The sequence below is a fragment of the Antechinus flavipes genome, chromosome 5 (assembly GCF_016432865.1).
Source record: "Antechinus flavipes isolate AdamAnt ecotype Samford, QLD, Australia chromosome 5, AdamAnt_v2, whole genome shotgun sequence".
NCBI classification, from domain to species: domain Eukaryota; kingdom Metazoa; phylum Chordata; class Mammalia; order Dasyuromorphia; family Dasyuridae; genus Antechinus; species Antechinus flavipes.
The window spans coordinates 67,054,293-67,074,840 of NC_067402.1; the positions used below are offsets into that span (position 1 = coordinate 67,054,293).

A 20,548-nucleotide genomic window follows, 5' to 3' on the forward strand; every position below is an offset into this window, starting at 1 on the left:
AGTGTGGTCCCTCTTGATGTCTCTCACAGTGCGTTGTGCACTAATACTTAGTGTAGATAATTTTTGACTAATTATAAATGATAAACAGTGCCCAAAATATAAACATTTAGTTCTTTTGAATGGAATTACAGATTTTTATTTTTAACTTCAACTAATCTATTACCAGGACTTAAAAATAGTTGTGTAGAGATCATGCTTGGTTGTGAAAATCTATAGCAATCTGTTATGATTCTTCCCCTCAAATAAATTTGGTAAGTTGATTCAACTTTCTTTTTAAAAGAAAGCAATCTTCATTTTCCTCAAAAAGGCCTGTATATAAAAAATGACTTGAGTCAGAAGGAGCCTCATAAAGGCCCACCCCTCATTTTGCAGCTAAGGAACCCAAGGCTCATAGGAATTAGGGAACTGGTCTCAAGCTGTATTGATAGAAAGTAGCAAAACTGGAGTTTGAAATCATTTTATTGATTTACTGCTAATGCAGAGTTTGTGTCCTCTTTTTTGTTTTTACCAGCTGTTTGCTTACCAGCAAGGCAGGGTGGCAAAGTATTAGTTTGAGGCTTAGACCCAAAAAAACCTGTATCTAAGACCTGCCTTTGCCATTGAACCCAAATAAGCAGCTCTTTAAAGACTTGTAGTTACTGCCTTCATGCTAATGAAATCACACATCTTCAAAAAACACTCAGCAAGGGGAAAACAGTTCTCCAAACTTGAGAAATAAGGAAAAAAAAATTTTTTAACTATGTCTATCTTTTTTTTCTTTATTTGTGTAAAGGAAAAGGTGTTGGACTACACACACACACACACACACACACACACACACACACACATACACATATTTGACATGCAACCTCCAAGTTTATAAAATATGCTGAAGTTTTTAACATTTTAACATACGTGTTCCCTTTAACAGTCCCACAGTTTACTTACTACTTTATTCTTTAAAGTAACATCAACAAATTACCTACAGAACTTTTCATCTTAATCATTCATAAAAACAATGAATGTGATCTTTCTGCCTTGTTCTACACTAGAACTCTGGAAACCGGTTGACTTTATTTCCCACAACATAGCACTTAATATTTTGACATAAAACTTGTATTTTAAAATGTTAAGCCTTTTATTGTGATTTCTGTACAAGTGCTCCTAGTTAAAGACTAAACTATGGGGTATTCGGGGGGAAGCACTATGGAAGAGGTGAAATCTGAGCTTTGCTTTTGACATATGGGGTAGATAGGATTTTGACAGGCAGAGATTAGGAGAGAACAATCCAGAAGAAATAGAATGATATAAGGCACAAGAGCAGAAGAGTGGTTTCCGTGTTAAGGGAATATTTCCCAGGATACATTGATGAGATTGTGGGAATGAAGACTAAAAAAAGTGTGTTGGCATCAGAGGAACCTGGAAAGTATTACCAGGTATTATAAAGACTTGGGCAAGAAACTGAGGACCAGAATGATGTCATTATAAATAAGAGATACAAAAGAAAACTTTTGATTTGGAAGTATCTGAGAATAAAATTTATTTTTCTGGATCACAGCATAAAATGCAGTAAGACACTCCTAAGTAGAGGTGAGATGCAACCAGAAAAGCTCCTAACAATGTATTTTGCCTCTCATCTTACAAATCTCATAGAAAAGGCTTTTGATTTTTTTTAATGGGAAGAAAGAAAACTGCTTCAATATGTACCCCAAGTTAGATTTTATAAAGAGTAGCTCTAATGAAGAATGGCAGGTAAAACACCACAACTTCACAGGAATAAAATACAAGAAAGGAGCTAATACATACATGTGTCAATACACAAATGCCTGAGTTCAGGCAACCAACATCAGGAATTAGAAATGCTTATCCAAAGAAGCAACTTTGATTGCATAAATATTAGACTTGATGGAATAAAATCCCTGTCTGAAGCGCAGCCCAAATTGCCAAGGAGGGAAAACAGCAGATAAAAGCTTTGAATCGATCAGAATGAGATTGAGCCTGTGAGACCCAAAGTTGAATGAAGAGAGGGATGGAGAGTTAGGGAATTAGGAGAGCACTGTGGATTATGAATGATGAAGGTAATAAGTGGAAAACTACTAACCAGAAGGGGAAATATAACTGAGAATTTGGGGGTGATGATTAGTGAACAAAAAAAAGCTGTTTTGTCAACAGGAATATACTCTAGACCACATAAACACTAGAAACAAATAAATGAAGAAACAACTTAAAAACTTGTCACAGAGGCATGCCATAAAAGTGAGGGAGACTCAATAATGACAGTAGCTGACCTTCCTTTAGCTTGGAGACTCACCATGTGGACGCTATAAAAGTGGGTACTGTTAGCATCTCCATTTTACATAGAGGAAAATGAAGGTAAGAGAAGTTCAAGGGCCTGTCCCAGGTCACCCAGCCTAAGGCAGGTTCAGAACTTGGGCCTTCTGGGTCTGAGACCTGTTCTCTCTCCACTCTGCCACCTAACTGCCTCATTTATCCAGGTATCTCTCTGCTTTTGCTTTCACTTTGCCAAAAGCAGAGCAACTTATCATTTCTTGACTTGACTTTAAATCATTTTTAAACTCCTATTTTGTGGCAACCACTATACTAAGCACTTTGATGACAATTTCATCACTCAAAAGATGAAAGAACCAACTGACAGAAACTGGTATGAATAGGGGATGGTGATATAGGAAATGACTACTGACTCCTGGAGTTTGAGATAGAGGAGAAGAAAAGAAAATCCTACTATGTACACTGGATTTTTTAGAGAACAGATTTCAGAAGTTAGCTAAATAGGATTCCATGGACTAAAATTCTATAGGAAAAGCTATCCCAAGATTGATTTAAAAAAAAAATTCTTAAGAATGAAATTCTGAAAACAAAAAGTGAAACCGTTTTGATTAGGAAAGACAGCGGGAATCATCTAAAAAGAATAATATGAATGCATTTAACTCGACAACCACATAATATTTTTTAAAAGTATGAATGGAAGTGACAAGAAGACACAAGACAGGCTAGTTGCGTAAGATGAATTGTGTTAAAGCTCAGCATAAGCATCTGGTAAGAATGTTAAGGACCAAAGGAAAGCTAGTGAACAGTATGTGTTAGGTCTGCTGAGAGAAATGGGGTTATAGAAGGACTAAATCCATGAGGGGATAGGATGGCAGTAACTGACAGTAGAAACAGAGATGGTCGGGTCTTTTTGTTTGTTTGTTTTCTCTGCCAGTACAAATGACCTTTGGGCTAGAAATGACAGAACAAAAATATCCAAGAGAGAGTTGATGCCAAAAGGTACTACCTAAGAGATGAATTAAAAAGAATACCTAACTGTCCTTGATGAATTCAGATTACCTGGCACAGATCAACTGCATCCTTAGGGACAGCAGATAGAATTGCTAAGCCACCATCAGTGATACTAGGAAAATCATAGAGAATAAGACTGGAGAAAAGCAAATGTCCCAGTTTTCAAAAAAAAAGAAGAGAGAATAGAATGACCAACTTATAGCCAAATAAGTTTTTACTTCAGTTACTAGAGAAAACACAGAATAGACCCAGTAAAGAAATAAGTAGTGGATATCTGGCAAATATGTCTACCTGGCTTTTTCATCAAGAACAGATTGTGCTATTTAAAACTTGTTTCTTCTTTTCAACTGTTAAATCCAGGGAATGGTCTAAAAATATGGTTGACTTAAATTTTATCAAGGCATTTGAAAAAGCACCTAACACTTTGCTTGTGGAAAAAACAAGAGATGTGGCTTAAATGATGTATAACAACAAAGTGGCTTTCGAAAATGTTGACTCCCTAGACTCAAAAGAGTAGTCATTGATAATTGTGTTAGCCTGACAAGAGATCTTCAGTGAAGTACCCTCAATGTCTTTGAGGCATGGCTAATAGATTAAGAATCCAAAAGATGTTTACAGGTGAAAGTGCTGCTCTAAATCTAATAAGAAATTCACTATGGATAAATGTAAAATCTTATGCTTGGGTTCAAAAAACAATCTTCATATGGATAGGAAAGGAAATTGACCTAGAGATGAAAATAGAAAACAAAGCATCAGAGATGGAAGAGGAAAACCATTATCCCTACCTAGGGAAGAACATAGTACTAAATAGCAAGAAAAAGTGTTAGATGCTTTAGATGCCAAGAATGAGAACTGAAAAGGGATCATTGAGTTTGACAGATGGTATTAGGCAAGTGATAAATGCAGAAGCAGATCAGTGGCACATGGATGGAGACAAAAAAGGGAACTTCATCTTTGGAGGAGACTTGGTAAGTTCAAGAAATAGCCAAGTTAAAAGAGATATTTCCCCAAAATGGGATTTAGAAGTAAACTGAGAATTGGGCTTATATTGGCAGCACTCCCAAGACTTTATAATCAGAGAGTGTTATGTATGCCACAGGCAAACTGTCATTTGTGATTCTCATAAAATAGCAAGATCTAGGTATAGTTGCTGCTTTACCAGCAATATGTTTTAATCTTTTTAGACTCCAATATTCAATAGGTATCGAATCAGACAACAAACCAGATTTTCTGAGTGAGACACTTTGAATGGATGATCTTGTAACCCAGAATAAAGCAAAAATATTACTTTATCCTTTCACTATCCTCCCCATCAATTATACTCAATGACTCTTGTTCAGAATTCCTTTATGTGTGCTTCTTTTGTTGTCAGAAGCTTGCTGTCAATATATTTAAATAAAGTATAGAAATACTAATTCACCCTGATCTTAGAAAACGAGAAATTAACTGTCTCTTCCCAAATATGTCCATCTGCTTGTATGTTTTAATTTGTGAGCTGTGTCAGCTTATATTAAGAGATTTCTTTCTCTGTCCTATATTCTAAGTTTCTTTTCAAAGGAATATGATATAATTTTAAAGAAAATCCACTTCTTGTTCTTACTGATCTAGCAGATAGAAGGATCAGGATAGAGAATGTAGCTTTTCCTTTAAAGGATTCTTTGAAATTTGATCTGTAATCTATTTGATTTGATGTGGACCTTCTGATATATGTAGGAGAATAATTTGGATTTGGGACTCTGTTGTTCCCATATTTCTCTGGCCTCCCTTTTTGACAATAAAAAGTAGAACTATAGAAATGAAATTTTAGCCAGTGATAAAAGTTTATCCTTGAAATGTTAAATGTAAAGAAGTAATGCAGCGTATAATATGGAGCATAAATCCTAAGAATCAAAATGTCGATTTTTGTTCCAAATCTTGTTCTAATTGACTTTGTGACTCTAGGCTATTCACTTACAATGAAGGAACTGAACTGAACAACTTTGTCTATATAGGGTCATCAGTAAAAAGGGGAAATGGAAAAATGAAAACTCATAGCAATTGTTTTAAAGACTCTCTTTGCAAATGTAATAATTGTATCACTATAGGCAGGTCACAGAAGCTCTCTCAGGAAATTCTTTCTGCATTGATAATTCCCTATTCTGATAAAATCACAGAACAAACCAACCAACCAAACCCCGGCTTACTTAGGGAATTGCAGCTATTGTATAGGAGTGACAGTTTCATAGGATTATTTTTTGAAAGATTCTCTGAGCCAAGATCTATTCTCAAAGTGCCTGATAAAATTAGAGAATTTTGGCAAATTAGAAAAATCACTTTGTAAAATCCTACTTTTCATAGGTTAGATGAGAGAAGGGACATGGTATTCTAAAAAGAAAATTCGACTTGGAAAGAGACCTGTAGATTTGAACTTCACCATTGACTGATGCCAGGCAAGGAGTTTCTCCTTATTTATAAATTGGGAATAATAATGTCCTTACCCTAGTTCTTAGTGCTGTTGGGTTCAGATTGGAGAAGTGCAAGGAGCCAAGGGACCCAGCACCCTTCTTAACCTGGAGGACCTCACCTCTCTTAGCCTCAGCTTTCACCCTTGTAAGATGAGAAATTTGGAGAGGTGACCCCTGAGGTCACTTAGGAAGCACTCATTGAGGTCGGTTATCACTTAGGGTGCACATTTTGTAGTGACAGTTTATACTTTTTAAAATATTACAAATGCTTACCTGGAGTTTTTGGATACATTCTATTCTCTCTCATATTCAGAACTCTCTTGTACTACGAATAAACTATTTTTTTTTTACAGAGACATGTGACCCAGTCTGGGGGTAACCGGAAATTCAAGTGCACAGAATGCGGAAAAGCTTTCAAGTACAAACACCACCTTAAGGAGCACTTAAGGATCCATAGCGGTAAATATTGGGCCTATCTCCATGCAGTGTGAGAATTAATACATTTGGTATATTTTGGAATTAATACAAATGGTATATTTTGTATTAAATAAGACAAGTGTGGCTCTCCAAATATATCATAATTAACCTGTGCCCATTTTCTAGTTATCTGCATGCTGCTGGGACAACTACAGAAAGGACCTAATGTGACTGACATCTTTCAAAAATGTCACAAAGAATGGCCGTTCACAGTAGTCACTTTAGGAGATCACACATTATTTCAGTGATTCTACCATTACTCAAGCTCCACAGTCTTTTGAACAACCACAGTGAAAGAGCAGCAGCCGAACACTGGGCTGAGGGATGGAGATACAGAGTCAGAAAGTCCCCAAGCATGAGGTGACCGGGGAAGGCCCAGGGATGGTGGGTAGAGGCAGAAGATGCCTCTGGACTAAGTTGATTTTGGTTCCCCAAGCAACAGATGGAAAGGAGGGATTGGGGAGTAGCGTATGCATGTGGTGGAAGAGGTCACACAAAAGTCATTAAGGTGAAGGGGGGTTGACTCGCCAGGTGAAAAGGGACTGGGGATGTGATCTCTGAAGATACAGAACAGACGCAAGAAGATAGCAGGTCAGTGAGCCACATGTGAGTCAGCACTCACCACTAAAACTATCTCAGTCCCAAGGCAAGAGTGCTGCCTAATTTCAGCAAATATTTTCCTACAAGGATGAATTTTGTTTTTAAAAACTGTAAAACATCACTCAGAAACACATCTGGCAAATAAGGTGATTATTTGTTGTTGAGTCATTTTTCAATTGTCTCTGACTCTTTGTGATCCCATTTAAGGTTTTCTTGGCAGAGATACTGGAGTGGTTTTGCATTATCTTCTCCAGCTCATTTTTGCAGATGTAAAGAGGGTTAAAGGTCACACAGCTAGCAAATATCTGAGGTCAGATTTGAACTCAGGAAAATGTCTTCCTGACTGAAGGCCAGGCACTCTATCCTCTGCACCACCAAACTGGAAGGGAACGCAAAAGCGCTCTGACATTAGACAATGTTTTTTTGACAGTATGGTTAATATATAATCTTCCATCATAGATTCTTTGAAAGGTCACATTAATTTAGATGTATAAATTCTGAAATGTTGGGTTTTTTGAAAACAGCCTGAGTCTCATTTAATCACATGTTCTGTGTAACAATTTTTATAAACATACATAAAATCTGCCTTAAAAAATCTAATAGACAAAAATCCAAACCTAATTATATGAAATTCTGGGTCATTATTTATTTCAATAGAATTTCTTGAAATAGCACTTTCCATAGAGCATTTAAGTATGTGTGTGCTATAGACCATTAACTGCTTGACAAAAGATCTGATGATATTCCCCACCCTACCCCAAGAGAAACTTAAAGCTGATGTATTAAAAGCTTCTTTGAATTGAAGAGCAATGAGAAATGAACTTTAAAACAGGTTTGAAATTATTTGGTGATTCAGTAGGGAACAGAATCACTAGGAATTTTTCAGAAGCAAAGTTATTTGATAAAGCAAAGTATTCTGTTACTTTTGACATTAGGAACATGCATGTTTCCTTCTTACAAATTGACAGCATTAACATATAATTAAGTTAATATATGACACAGTTCCCAATTAGAAGATATTAAATTCTAATTTTATTTAAGAAATTCTAAGAACTTTTCCCCTTTCTGCTTAACATTCATTTCGTTACCTTCTTTTACAAAGTGAATAGGGCATTGAAAAAATGGGGGGAAAGAGGCAGAGATTGGATGGGAAGATAGAGATGGAAGATGAATGAGGAATGAAAACATGGAACTGTGAAGAGGTGAAATCAGTCAAAGAATCGATGGGGTGGCATACCTGTGTGATTTTACTTCAGTTAGCTGCTTAAGAGAAAAATAGACCCATAAAAAATACCTAATGTTTCTTTATAAAGTGCTTTTCATTGGGAAGTACATTTATGGATCTTTAAAGTTTGCTGGCTCTTTACAATCTCACCTTATCTTCACTACAATGTGGAAGGTAGGTGCTATTATTAGTTCTATTTTGTAGATAAGGAAATGGTGGCAGAGAGAAGATAAATAATTTGTGCAAGGTTAAGTAGCCAGTAAGAGTCTAAGGCCACATTTGAACTCAGATCTTTCTTTTGCCAAGTCCAGTGCCCCATCCTCTACACCAGCTCACATAAAAGTTTAAATAGAAAAGTTTACTGGTATCCATCCCACTTGACAGTTCACAGTCTGCTAGTAGTCCCCTGGGGAACTGAACACAATTCTAGTAATGTTAATTGGGTCTTAAGAATTTTTTTTGTCTTTTTTAAAGATATTATTATCTAGTGTTTAGAAAAGTGATTGTATTTAGGTTTTTGGTAGTGGATCTGTGATTTCATCAGTTTAGGGAATTCCCCCACTTATAGATATAATCAACTCCTTGTAATGTTTAATCATAGACAGTTAACCAAGAAGCCGACTAGTCCATGGTAGCAGAATCAGGATATCTCTGCTACTAAACTTGAACCTCGGTCCTGTCTTACCCCAAGACAAACTCTCTACCCCTTTTCTTGACTAGGCCTGGCTACAGCTATCAGTGACTATAAAATTTTGCAAACATTGTATTTTAACATATTGAAAAATGACAGCTCAATAACTGACTATAGTATTTTTCCTTACAATGGATATCTGGGTTTGTTTTGGAAATTAAGTCCTAAAAATGTTAGGGTGTTGAGTGTTAATTATGAAACATAGTGTTCTTTTCACTTTTTTACACCACCAGCTCAAGATTCTTGAAAATTGATTTAGTCAACCTTATTTCCACATTGTCTCTTGGAGTACCACAGGGTTTCCTCCCTTTCATAGGAAATAGAAATATTTAAGCTCTATAATCACATATGAGAAAGGATTCCTTGCTGAAGAGTAGGTTATAATACCAAGTTATAAAGTCCCTTCCAATACTAATTTCTTGGGTTGCTTAGAATTATAAGACCAGTTAACATTTCTGAGAGTATTATATTCAATTGTACACTTTTGAATTTATAATTTTAACACTGACATTTTTTAAAGTTATTTTTAATTTTGTAATGAGAGAAAAACTATTCTTTGTCTTTATATGATGCAGTTGATGCAATTTCAGATCATAAATACTCAATCCTATGAGAAATAAGAGATAAGAGACAGCATGGCCTGGTGTAGAGGGAGCTAGTCTCAAAAGTCAGGAAGAGCTAGGGGTGATAAAGATGCTGGATAACTCTGATAAAGCACAAAACCTCTCATTGTGCCAGAGCTGGTCTTGAAGGTGATAATTAGCAGAATAAGTGCTAATCTGTAATGGGGAAAGAGTTTCCTCATCCTATGACACTTATGTAATGAAATTGCCAAACTAGCCCAAGGGCCAAAAATATGTTGTATGTGTGTGTGTAAAACATGTTCAAAATATGTATAAGATTTTCTATTTTAGAATTAGAAAAGTTGTGTTTTATTTCTTTTCATGGGAAATCCTCTCAAGGTAACCTTGTAGAATTTTGAACTTTGTTGGTTAAAATTGAATATTCAACTTTGAAAGAACATCATCCCAGCTTCCTCTGTCCTTCCTTTCCCTCCTCATACTTAACCCACAACCTAGTTAATTCTCCCTTAAATTGGCTAGTTTGAGATAAGTAAATTGTCTGGAGATGATAAGCTAGAATAATGAAAAGTATTGTTTTGAAAGATTCTGAAGTTGAACCAGAACACTAAGGGGAGACTCTTTTGGCCTCTATAATTACTCTGGTTGAGTTTTAAGGAGCAGAATCAGATATATGAAAAAATATCTTATCTGTAAAAACAGATAGTACCAACTAAGATGTCCTAAGTATCTGTGCTGTTTCTGTAGCTTTTGAAGGGCTAGGCTATTTGTTTAGGAAATGTTTGGACTTTGGACCGTTCTTTAATAAAACAGTGACTGTCATTTTTGTTGCTGTTTAGGAGAGAAGCCATATGAATGCCCAAACTGCAAGAAACGTTTTTCCCATTCTGGTTCCTATAGCTCACACATCAGCAGTAAAAAATGCATCGGTTTGATGCCTGTGAATGGCCGGTCCAGAACAGGGCTCAAGCCATCGCAGTGCTCCTCGCCATCTCTGTCAGCATCTCCAGGCAGTCCCGCCAGGCCTCAGATCCGGCAGAAGATGGAAAACAAGCCCTTGCAAGAACAACTTCCAGTGAACCAAATTAAAACGGAACCTGTGGATTATGAATTCAAACCCATTGTGGTTACTTCAGGAATCAACTGTTCGGCCCCTTTACAAAATGGGGTTTTCAGTGGCGGTAGCCCCTTACAGGCTACCAGTTCTCCTCAGGGTGTGGTGCAAGCTGTTGTCCTCCCAACAGTAGGGTTGGTGTCTCCCATAAGTATTAATTTGAGTGATATTCAAAATGTGCTCAAAGTGGCGGTGGATGGTAATGTAATACGGCAAGTTCTGGAGAACAATCATGCCAATCTTGCATCCAAAGATCAAGAAACAATCGGCTCGCCAACCATACAGCCAGGCGGCCATTCCCTCATTTCGGCTATCAGTCTTCCTTTGGTTGACCAGGATGGAACAACCAAAATCATCATCAACTATAGCCTTGAGCAGCCTGGTCAGCTTCAGGTTGTTCCCCAGAATCTGAAAAAAGAAAACTCTGTCCCCACCAATAGTTGCAAAAGTGAAAAGTTGCCTGAAGACCTTACCGTGAAGTCTGAGAAGGAAAAGCACTTTGAAGGGGAGCCCGACGACAGCACTTGCCTAATGTGTGAGGACTGCCCCGGAGATCTGAAGGCCCCTCCAGAATTCCAGCCCCATGACCCAAAGCAGCCAGCTCCACTCAGTGCCCCCGAGGCCGGGAAGCCCGAGCCCCCCGTCCCCACAGACCCTGGCGAGGGCCGCCTGTCTCCCAGCCAGCCGCCCCTAAAAAACCTCCTGTCTCTCCTCAAAGCATACTATGCTCTGAACGCACAGCCAAACGCAGAAGAACTTTCCAAAATCGCAGACTCGGTTAACCTGCCCTTGGATGTGGTAAAAAAGTGGTTTGAAAAGATGCAAGCCGGACAGGTTTCAGTCCAGCCATCGGAGCCGTCCTCCCCCGAGCCCAGCCAAGGAAGCATCCCCAGCGGTGACAGCGATCCCCCGGCACCTGCGAATGCTGACGAACCCGAGGCCAGCACAGGAAGCCCAAGGAAGGCTGCCCAGTCTCCCGTCGGGCCGGCTGCGAGCGGGCCTGGGAGCCGCACACCATCCCCATCGCCACTCAACCTTTCTTCAACGCGAAACACCCAGGGTTACTTGTACACAGCAGAAGGTGCCCCTGAAGAGCCTCAAGTCGAACCTCTTGATCTTTCACTACCAAAGCAACATGGAGAACTATTGGAGAGATCCACCATCACTAGTGTTTACCAGAACAGTGTTTATTCTGTCCAGGAAGAGCCCTTGAACTTGTCATGTGCAAAAAAGGATCCGCAGAAGGACAGTGGTGTGACAGACTCAGACCCAGTTGTAAATGTGATCCCACCAAGTGCCAACCCCATCAATATCGCCATCCCCACCGTCACTGCCCAGTTACCTACAATCGTGGCCATTGCTGACCAGAACAGTGTTCCGTGCTTACGAGCACTTGCTGCCAATAAGCAGACCATCCTGATTCCCCAAGTGGCGTATACGTATTCTACTACGGTCAGCCCTGCAGTCCAAGAAGCACCCACAAAGGTGGCCCAGCCTAATGGAAATCAGGTAACCGAACTCTCAACTGAGCATGTCCATGTTTTCTCGTGCATCCTATTTCAGTTTTTTCTCACTCTACTGTAAACAAGATCAGATCAAGAGGAAATGCTCTTTTATTTCAACTTTGTAGTATGTTGGGGAGAAAGGGGCTTAATGTTAAGATTTAAATATGATGGTTAGAAGTAATTTATTTAGATTAATTATTACCTGCAGTGTGTTATGTAGGTTCTCTAGGAACAATCTGTGAAAGGACAGGGGGACAGCAATTACAGAGGATAAAATGGCATGGATGGGTGTAACTACACCCCAGTAGAAGGATGCATGCCAACTGAGATGAGGTCATAGATCATCTAGTAAAATAGACATATAGACACACCTAAACATCTTCATAGCTAAGTCAGAAACAATGCTTAAGACTGCTATTTCCAAAATTAGAAAAGAGCTTCTTCTTCAATTAAAACAATAAATAAAAGTGTCTTGTCTTTCACATCAGGAACCAAAGCAAATAATAGTTAGCCTTGGTAACATAAAGATCTACAAAAAGATAACTAATGAATTCGCTCGATATTCTTACTGGCTTTAGGCATTAGGCAGTGTTTGGTTATAGTTAGTGTGTATCAGGAAAAATGCACATACACACACATATTGAGAGGTCTTCCACATGGCTAAATGATGAATCATTTTCTCTCTTCTGTTCTCTCCAAAAGCACCATAACTCTTTGGTGAGCTACCCTACCTAGTATCAGCTATATTGTTCTTCTATATGAACTCAAACTGTAACATCTCCATATTTGATCCTATTTCTGATTTAGAAGAAACATCAGTGGTTTTTTATAGTATCCATTTTATCCTGCCTTTCAGAGTAGATGCTGCAATTCACATTAGATTTATAAATTTTAGGAAAGAAATTGTTTTATGACCAGAAAAACATTTCAAAGTGTTTATCCACAGACCTCCATTGTGTATTGTCACATTAAAAGGTCTACCTGGCCCATTGAGCTATAGACCATAACTAAGCACCTGACCAGATGACGTGAAAATCATAGGCATGAACCATTACTTAAATGTGATATAATAGAAGGCTGAAATACAGAGTGTGTTGCAAAGCTTTTTTGTTGTTTTTCTATGATTTTTGTGGTATAGAATTTTAGAAATGGAAATTATCTTTAAGATCATCCAGTTCAAAGATTCTTTTTATAGCTGAGGAAATGCTGGTCCGTCAAGGTGAAGTGAAAAATTTGCCCGGGGTTATTGATGCTACAACTGTTCTATCCAGCTACAAAATTTAAAAATTAATCAGCTTCCTTTGGCCTTTCAGCTACTTTCTTATAAATATCAAAATGAAAGTAACTTAAAAGTAAATCAAAGGGCACATAAATAGTTTTAGAATATTACAGCTCATCATTGTTGTTGTCAAATCACAAATGACTTTTCACAATCCCATTTGGGATTTTTTCGACCAAGATACTGTAGTGGTTTGCCATTTCCTTCTCCAGTTCATTTTACAGATGAGGAAACCGAGGCAGACTTGCCCAGCGTCACACAGCTAGGAAGTGTCTGAGGCCAGGTTTGAATTCAGAAAGGTGAATCTTCCGACCTCCATGCCCAGTGTTCTATTCATTGAGCCATCTACCTGCCCATTATTATTGTAATGATTCACTATTCCAGTGTAGTCTGTCATATATTAACAATCTTTATACAGTTATATAATAATATAACAGTTCCAGTTATAGAGCTATAATATTCTACAAACTATTGGGATTATTACAGAGAGAGAATAGGAACTAGACTGTGATTTTGTGAATGTAGAGAGTCCTATGTGATGAAAAGAACGTGTCCCAGGACAGGGAACACCTGCTCCACAGCTTAGCTTCCTGAGGCCCTGCCTGAGGCTTGCCACACAGCCAGCTTGGGGCAGTCAGTGGTGGGACTTGCCAGATCTCTGTCAGCTACAAGACACTGCTTCTTTTGTATGGTGTAAACATTGGTGTTTTTTTTTTTTCAGCAAAGTCCTTAAGGCCTTTCCTTTGGGCTTCGCTCCAAACATTCCTCTTCTTTCTAGACCGTCTTTCCCAGTATGTGAAAGGCCTGTGATCCAGGTGTGATTCTGCCCACCTGGCAAGCTTTCTATTCCCAAAGTTCACTGAGACCAAAAGCCAAAAATTGACACCCACCACTCCATTCCCACCAGTGCTTTTAGAAATGATGATGAGCCTCAGAAGCCTCTTTTAGCATCCTCCATAGTCTTCAGTATCCTGGCAGGGATGGCTGGGCTTTGACCCAGCTCACTGTAGGAATCAGGAGCAGAAAAAGTCAGGAAATTGTGTTGGGCCTTCATCCTATACCATTCTGCTATGTTACAGTAGCAAATGTATCATGCATGTGCTATTATTGGCTGTTCTAGTCTTGAATCAAATGTCACAAAGTTATTATATAATAAAAAGAATCATAAGTCAGGATAATTACTGAAGAGTCTTTTGCAAATAAATGGTTCTAAATGGTAAGATGGCTGCCAAAAAAATGAAAAGGTGATTTTAATTCTTGAAAATGTGTCATTTGTGCAAATGTGGTTGAGCAGTAGTTTTTTACATTTTCTTAAGACTGTAAAATGTGAAATGCCTACTTTTCATTCCCGCAATTCTGACAACATTGCCCCCAAGTCTAACAGGTCATTAGATCTGGATCTCACATGACCCTCGGTTCCCATCTCCCTATCTGAACACTTAGAATGTAATTGTGAACCATGCAGTTCTGTTGGCCAAGATTGGAGATGTGGGGTTGGGGGAAGGAGAGGCAGGGTTTAGTGTTTGGATTTACTAGCTCATATGCCAGTTCATTGAAAATACAAATCAAAGCTTTCATTCTTATAAACATTCCCAATATATTTTTGGTTTTTGCTTTTAAATTTTATCTATTTTGCCCCTGTTGCTTTCACTATATAAAAATTCCTGCTGCATTCATGTTTTTGAGTGTGTATGTATATGTTTTTAATTTGTCCACTTTTCCCCCATAGGATGAAAGGCAAGACACTAGCTCAGAAGGAGTATCTAATGTGGAGGATCAGAATGATTCTGATTCTACACCACCCAAAAAGAAAATGCGGAAGACAGAAAATGGAATGTATGCCTGTGATTTGTGTGATAAGATATTCCAGAAAAGCAGTTCACTGTTAAGACATAAATATGAGCATACAGGTAAGTTGGTGATTCATAGTACTGCATTGAAAAAGATCTGTGATCCAATGTAATAGGAAGATGTTTGATTTAAAACAAACAAGCCAAAAGCACTCATGCCCAGCATTACCTATTGCCCCTCCATCACTTTGATCTTACAATAGCTCCCTGTTTTGACAACCTGTTCTTTATAAATTATTTTATGAAAGATCCATTCGTGAAATAAGTATTTGTTTTCTCATTCCTATAAGCTGTCACAGCGCTTGATGTTTTTAGTCTCATTGCTACATTCCTGTGGGTTTTTACTGGAGTAAGATGGCTTCAAAGTAAGATGGCTGGAGGAGCTGGGGGACCTTCTCTTCACAGAGCCTCTCAGGCTTCCTAGAGCCACATTTTAGAGCAGTGTAAGCAAAGCAGTTTTTGTATAAAGTTTATGAAGGACTTTGCTACAATAGCATTCAGCAGTTGCCCAATTCTAATATTGTTTCTGTGCTTTAGATCCAAGAGATCTAAGGCAGGGAGAGAAGTGAGGAAGTATATGGATGAGGAAAAAAATTACATCTCTCTTTTCCCTGACTCACTGAAATTTAGTCTTGCCTTTCATTATTTCAGACAAAAGGGGAGAACCTCTGGTCACCAGTATTGGATTTTACACATACCTGCTTACTGACTTAAGGGAGAATATGGTTGTGTATGTAATGTTCCTTCTGTCTTTGGAGAAAAGGGATGCTCCCATTTCTTTTCTGTGAATACTCCCTATTGGTTAAAAAATAAATCTGGTCCTTGAAGTATAAAGGTGAATACTCCTGGTAGAAGAGCAATCCTCAGTTAGACCCTCTTTTAATGCCCTTCCTATAATCTCTTCTACTCTAAAAATCAGAAAAATTAGACTCCCTACACACAGACACTGAGCAAAAAATTAAAGATTTAGTCAGAATCAAATTGTCTATAAGGAAGGAACTCTAATGTTGCAAAGTGTAGACAAATACATGGTCCCTGACATTTTTTTTTTTTAAAAAAAGGAAAGAACCTGAATTTTTAAAGTTAAGTCATTTGACCTCGTTGGATACTAAAGTAATGATATCTATGTCATGATCAAATTTCTGTCATTTTCCTTAAATACAGCCTTGCCATCTCTTCTAACTTTTCTCTTTTAGCAGCACTCTGCTCACTTTTGCACTTGGCTTTTAAAATAGCCATCAAGATGTTTGTCTAGGTGGCATTTCAATTAATTTTAGTTACCAACATTCTTAATTGAAGAGTAGAGCCTGTACATTAAATATCAGAAAGATTGTTTACTTTCCCATTAATACAGGCTCAATTTTCCCTGAATTCCATATTATTTTTAACAAAAACTTGGTAAATGTACAGACTTGGCCATTTTCAAAAGATGAAATGAGAAACCCTGGAAATGTCTTCTTACAGACCACATCAGGTAACATTCTGAAGCATTAGAAAAGTGAAATTGGGAAATAACTAAATGGTTCTTTGATTTGCAGGTAAACGACCTCACGAGTGCGGAATCTGCAAAAAGGCATTCAAACACAAACATCATTTAATCGAACATATGCGACTGCATTCTGGAGAAAAGCCTTATCAATGTGACAAATGCGGAAAGCGTTTCTCCCACTCGGGGTCTTACTCCCAGCACATGAACCACCGCTACTCCTACTGCAAGAGAGAAGCCGAGGAGCGAGACGGCCCAGAGCAGGAAGAGGCCGGCCCTGGAGCCCTGGGTCACGAGCACACGGGCACCAGGGCCTCTCCCTCCCCGATGGACTCGGACGAGAGAGAGAGCCTGACCCGAGAAGAGGAGGAAGACAGCGAAAAGGAGGAAGATGACGAGGAAGAAAAGGAGCTGGAGGAACTTCAGGAAGAAAAGGCATGTGGAAAACCCCAGGAGGAGGAAGATGGAGAGGAGGAGGAGGAGGAGGAAGAAGAGGAAGGGGGGGAGGAGGAGGAGGAGGAGGAGGAGGGAGAAAGAGCAGACACTGAAGGTACGAGGAAGGCCGGAGAGACCCCGGAGCAAGCTGGTGGTGTAGAACAAGAAATCACAGAGAATGGGGAACAAGGATCAAAGGAGAAAACACATGAAGCCTAATGGTTTTTTCCTAAAAGGAAAATTAATTCTTATTGGTAATGAAGTTTGTTCTATACTATACATGCTTTTCATGGAAACATGGTAGCTTGCATACCATGCTTCCTCTTCACTACTGTGTTAAAAAAAAAAAAAAAGCTAAAAAATATATATACAAAAATCCACTAAAAAAAAAAAAATATCCAGGTGTGCCTGAACCTCAAACCTAGTAATTTTTCACGCAATTTTCAAAGTTAGGAACAAGTTTGTAACATGAAGCAGATTAGAAAAATAAATATAGTGACTCTGAAAGCAAAGATTTAACAGGTTGAAGGAAACCTGATTTATTAGACAAGCATCTGGCATCATTTTCTTTCATCAGTATTAATTTTTCATTCTTTTGTTGATTAATTTTTGAGCTGTACAATTGGGAGAGATTTATATAATTTTTTATTGGTAAAACATTTGCTAAATCCGCTTCAGTATTTTATTATGTTTTTTAAAATGTGAGAACTTCTGCACTACAAAATTCCCTACCCAGAAGTACGATGCAGTTCCAAACCGCGCTGGCTACCTTCTGTCACATCCGTCTCAGAGGTAGTTCATGTCTAACATTTAGATGGTGTAGTAGAGCATTTTATCATTTCAAGTGTGGTGTTAGCCTTCAGAAAGCAGCCCATAGAAGAACTGAAGTTTCTTACTCATGTGGTTTAAAACGTAGTTTATAAGATTGTCGTTGAGTTCTGATTGCAGGGACTAACAGTGTTAATACTGATAAGGACAGCGAAGTCGTCAAAAATCAGTGTTTGTAATTGTGTTTGAGTATGTAGTAACAAATATGAAGGATATGATATGAAGCTTTGTATCTCCTTTGGCCTTAAGCAAGACCTGTGTGTGCTGTAAGTGCCATTGATCAGTATTTTAAAGGCTCTCCAGCCTTGTTCAATGTGTGGCCTACAATAACTAGCATTTGTTGATCTGTATCAAAGTTCTAAAATCAAACGTCAGAACACCAAATCTGTCATTAGAGAAACAGAATCCCTGGAACATTTCATCCTTTAATTACTCGATATTCGTTTTAGTTTAATTGACTTTCAGAATTTTTCTTCAGTAATGACAAGGGAAAATTTCTAATCTGCTCTATCCATTGGTTTTAATTTTAGATACAGACACTTCATCTTTATTTGGCTCATAACTGTTTTCAAATGTTAGTTATTATGGACCCCATTTATTAACAGTTAGCTGATTTGTACCTATCAGTATTATTTTTATTTCTTTTAGTTTATAGATCTGTGCAACATTTTTGTACTGTATGTCTTCGAACCTCGCAGTATTAATACCCTTCTTACTGACATATGTACCTTTTTAGTTTTAGAAAACTTTTATATTTATGTGTCTTATTTTTATATTTCTTTATTTATTACACAGTGTAGTGTATAATACTGTAGTTTGTATTAATACAATAATATATTTTAGTATGAAAATTTGGAAAGTTGATAAGATTTAAAGTAGAGATGCAATTGGTTCTCTTGCATTGAGATTTGATTTAACAGTATTATGTTAACATTTATACTTGCCTTGGACTGTAGAACAGAAGATTAAAATGGGAATGTATTAGTTTTACAATTACAATCAAGTCATTTTACCTTTACCCAGTTTTTAATATAAAACTCTTAAATTTTGAGATTCACCGTGTGACTAATCGCATGATGCTCTGCAGTTTTATTAAGGAATTAGCCTGACCATAAAGCTCTCATTTCCTTAGAAAGCCAAACTAGAATAACCTTCTAGAAACAGCATTGGGAACAATGTCTAACAGTTCTGTGCCAATTTGTTCCTGTATTCATGTATGTAAGTTACAAATCTGAATCTTCATTTTTAAGTTCCACCATGTTGTTACACCATGGTCATTTTCTAGTTTTTTACCAGACTCCCCCATCTCACAATAAAATGCGTCAACAAGCCTGACTCGCTCTCATTTCTTTTTATTGTACTCAAGATTGGTTTTTGGGAAGCTCTGCGAGGTGGGCTTACTCTGCTTGGGTGAAATCTCTTCCCTGAGCCAAAACTGAGAAAGAACCATTAACATTTGTAAAGTATTCAAAGAAAGAGAAGCCTCTATCTTCTGAGCAACTCAACACGCTCCCTCGCAGTTCAGCACACATTCACAAATCCAACCTATCCACCCCTCTCTCTCTCTCTCTCTCTCTCTCTCTCTCTCTCTCTCTCTCTCTCTCTCTCTCTCTCTCTCTCTCTCTCTCTCTCCCCCCTCTCCCTCTCTCTCCTCTCTCTCCTTGTCTGTCTGTCTCCCTCTTTCTCCCTCTCTCTCTCCCTCTCTCGTGTGTTCTTGGTTCTTTTGCCGGTGGGGTTTTCTTTGTAGACTCAGGCCCTGGGGGAGGATGGAGAGGAGCGGTGATCTCTGAGGGCAAGTGCTTGGACCCCCATCTGGTAAAGTTCCCTTGCAACATGGATGGGGCCGCACCTGTGACCAAGAGGAGACGCAGATCCAGTGGGAGAAGGATCCAGTTTGTAGCATCTTCCCCCTGTTCTCATCCTTCCTCTTTTGGGCTTACCATTGTCCAATTTTTGCATCCCTCTCATAACCATGAAAAACTCAAATCATATTGTGGTTTTTAGAACTGATTGTGTTACTCCTCCCAGGGGCAGGCCCATTTTGTTTAAAAGTCTCCAGGAAAAAGACAGTGTTTAGTGCACAGAAATCAATTTCTAATTGTGTAATTGTGGGCATCAGTGGACGTTTGGGGGTTAGGACTACTATCCCAGTGCTATGGAAGTCCAGTAAAGATTTTTGCTGCTTTCAAGTCCGCACTTGCTATAGGACAAAGTGAAAGCATTCATTTTTTTAAGTGGATATGAACATTTTTTGGACCTATGAGCAAAATTAAATTATCCTTCCTTTTCCCCCAAAATGCACTTTTTGAAGCACCATGATTAAGTCAATTGTTTTTTTAAAAATTTGTTTAAGCCTAGGAACGAAACCTCTAAAGATATTTTGAACAGAAAATGGATTAAAAATGAGTAGGAGTCCATGTTTAGATTTCAAGGCCTAAAGAGGAACCAGTTAGCCTAGACAATTTCCAGTATAACAGCAACTATGATACTGGACTGCCTGATGTTTCTATCACTAGTACCAAGATGCAATTTAGAAAAAAAAGGATCAAGCTTCCCTGAAGCCACTCTCAAAGGGCTAGAGACTTAAAAACTAATGTAATATTTGCTGTCCTGCTGTTATAGTCCCTATTCTTTGGCATTTTTGTCTTGTTTTTTGAAAGAATTGCTTTTTAGCAGAATCTGTTGGCCAGGCTTTTGTGGTCTTTCAGCCTTAGAGGTTTGGGGAGGTCCCCAGTGAGATTCATGCAGGTTTAA

General features: G+C 38.2%; 1 protein-coding gene across 3 annotated transcripts in view; it reads left to right on the forward strand.

Annotated features, from left to right (window-relative positions):
- ZEB1 (zinc finger E-box binding homeobox 1) overlaps positions 1-19,129 on the forward strand; it is a 192,737-nt gene extending 173,608 nt beyond the window's left edge. For all 3 annotated transcript variants that reach the window (XM_051961227.1, XM_051961228.1, XM_051961229.1), the window contains 4 exons: positions 6,077-6,182; positions 10,137-11,920; positions 14,925-15,105; positions 16,584-19,129. In XM_051961227.1, the coding sequence (XP_051817187.1) occupies positions 6,077-6,182; positions 10,137-11,920; positions 14,925-15,105; positions 16,584-17,185 (2,673 nt within the window). In that variant the 3' untranslated portion in view covers positions 17,186-19,129. The remainder of the gene's footprint in view (positions 1-6,076; positions 6,183-10,136; positions 11,921-14,924; positions 15,106-16,583) is intronic.
- The last annotated feature ends 1,419 nt before the right edge of the window (positions 19,130-20,548 follow it).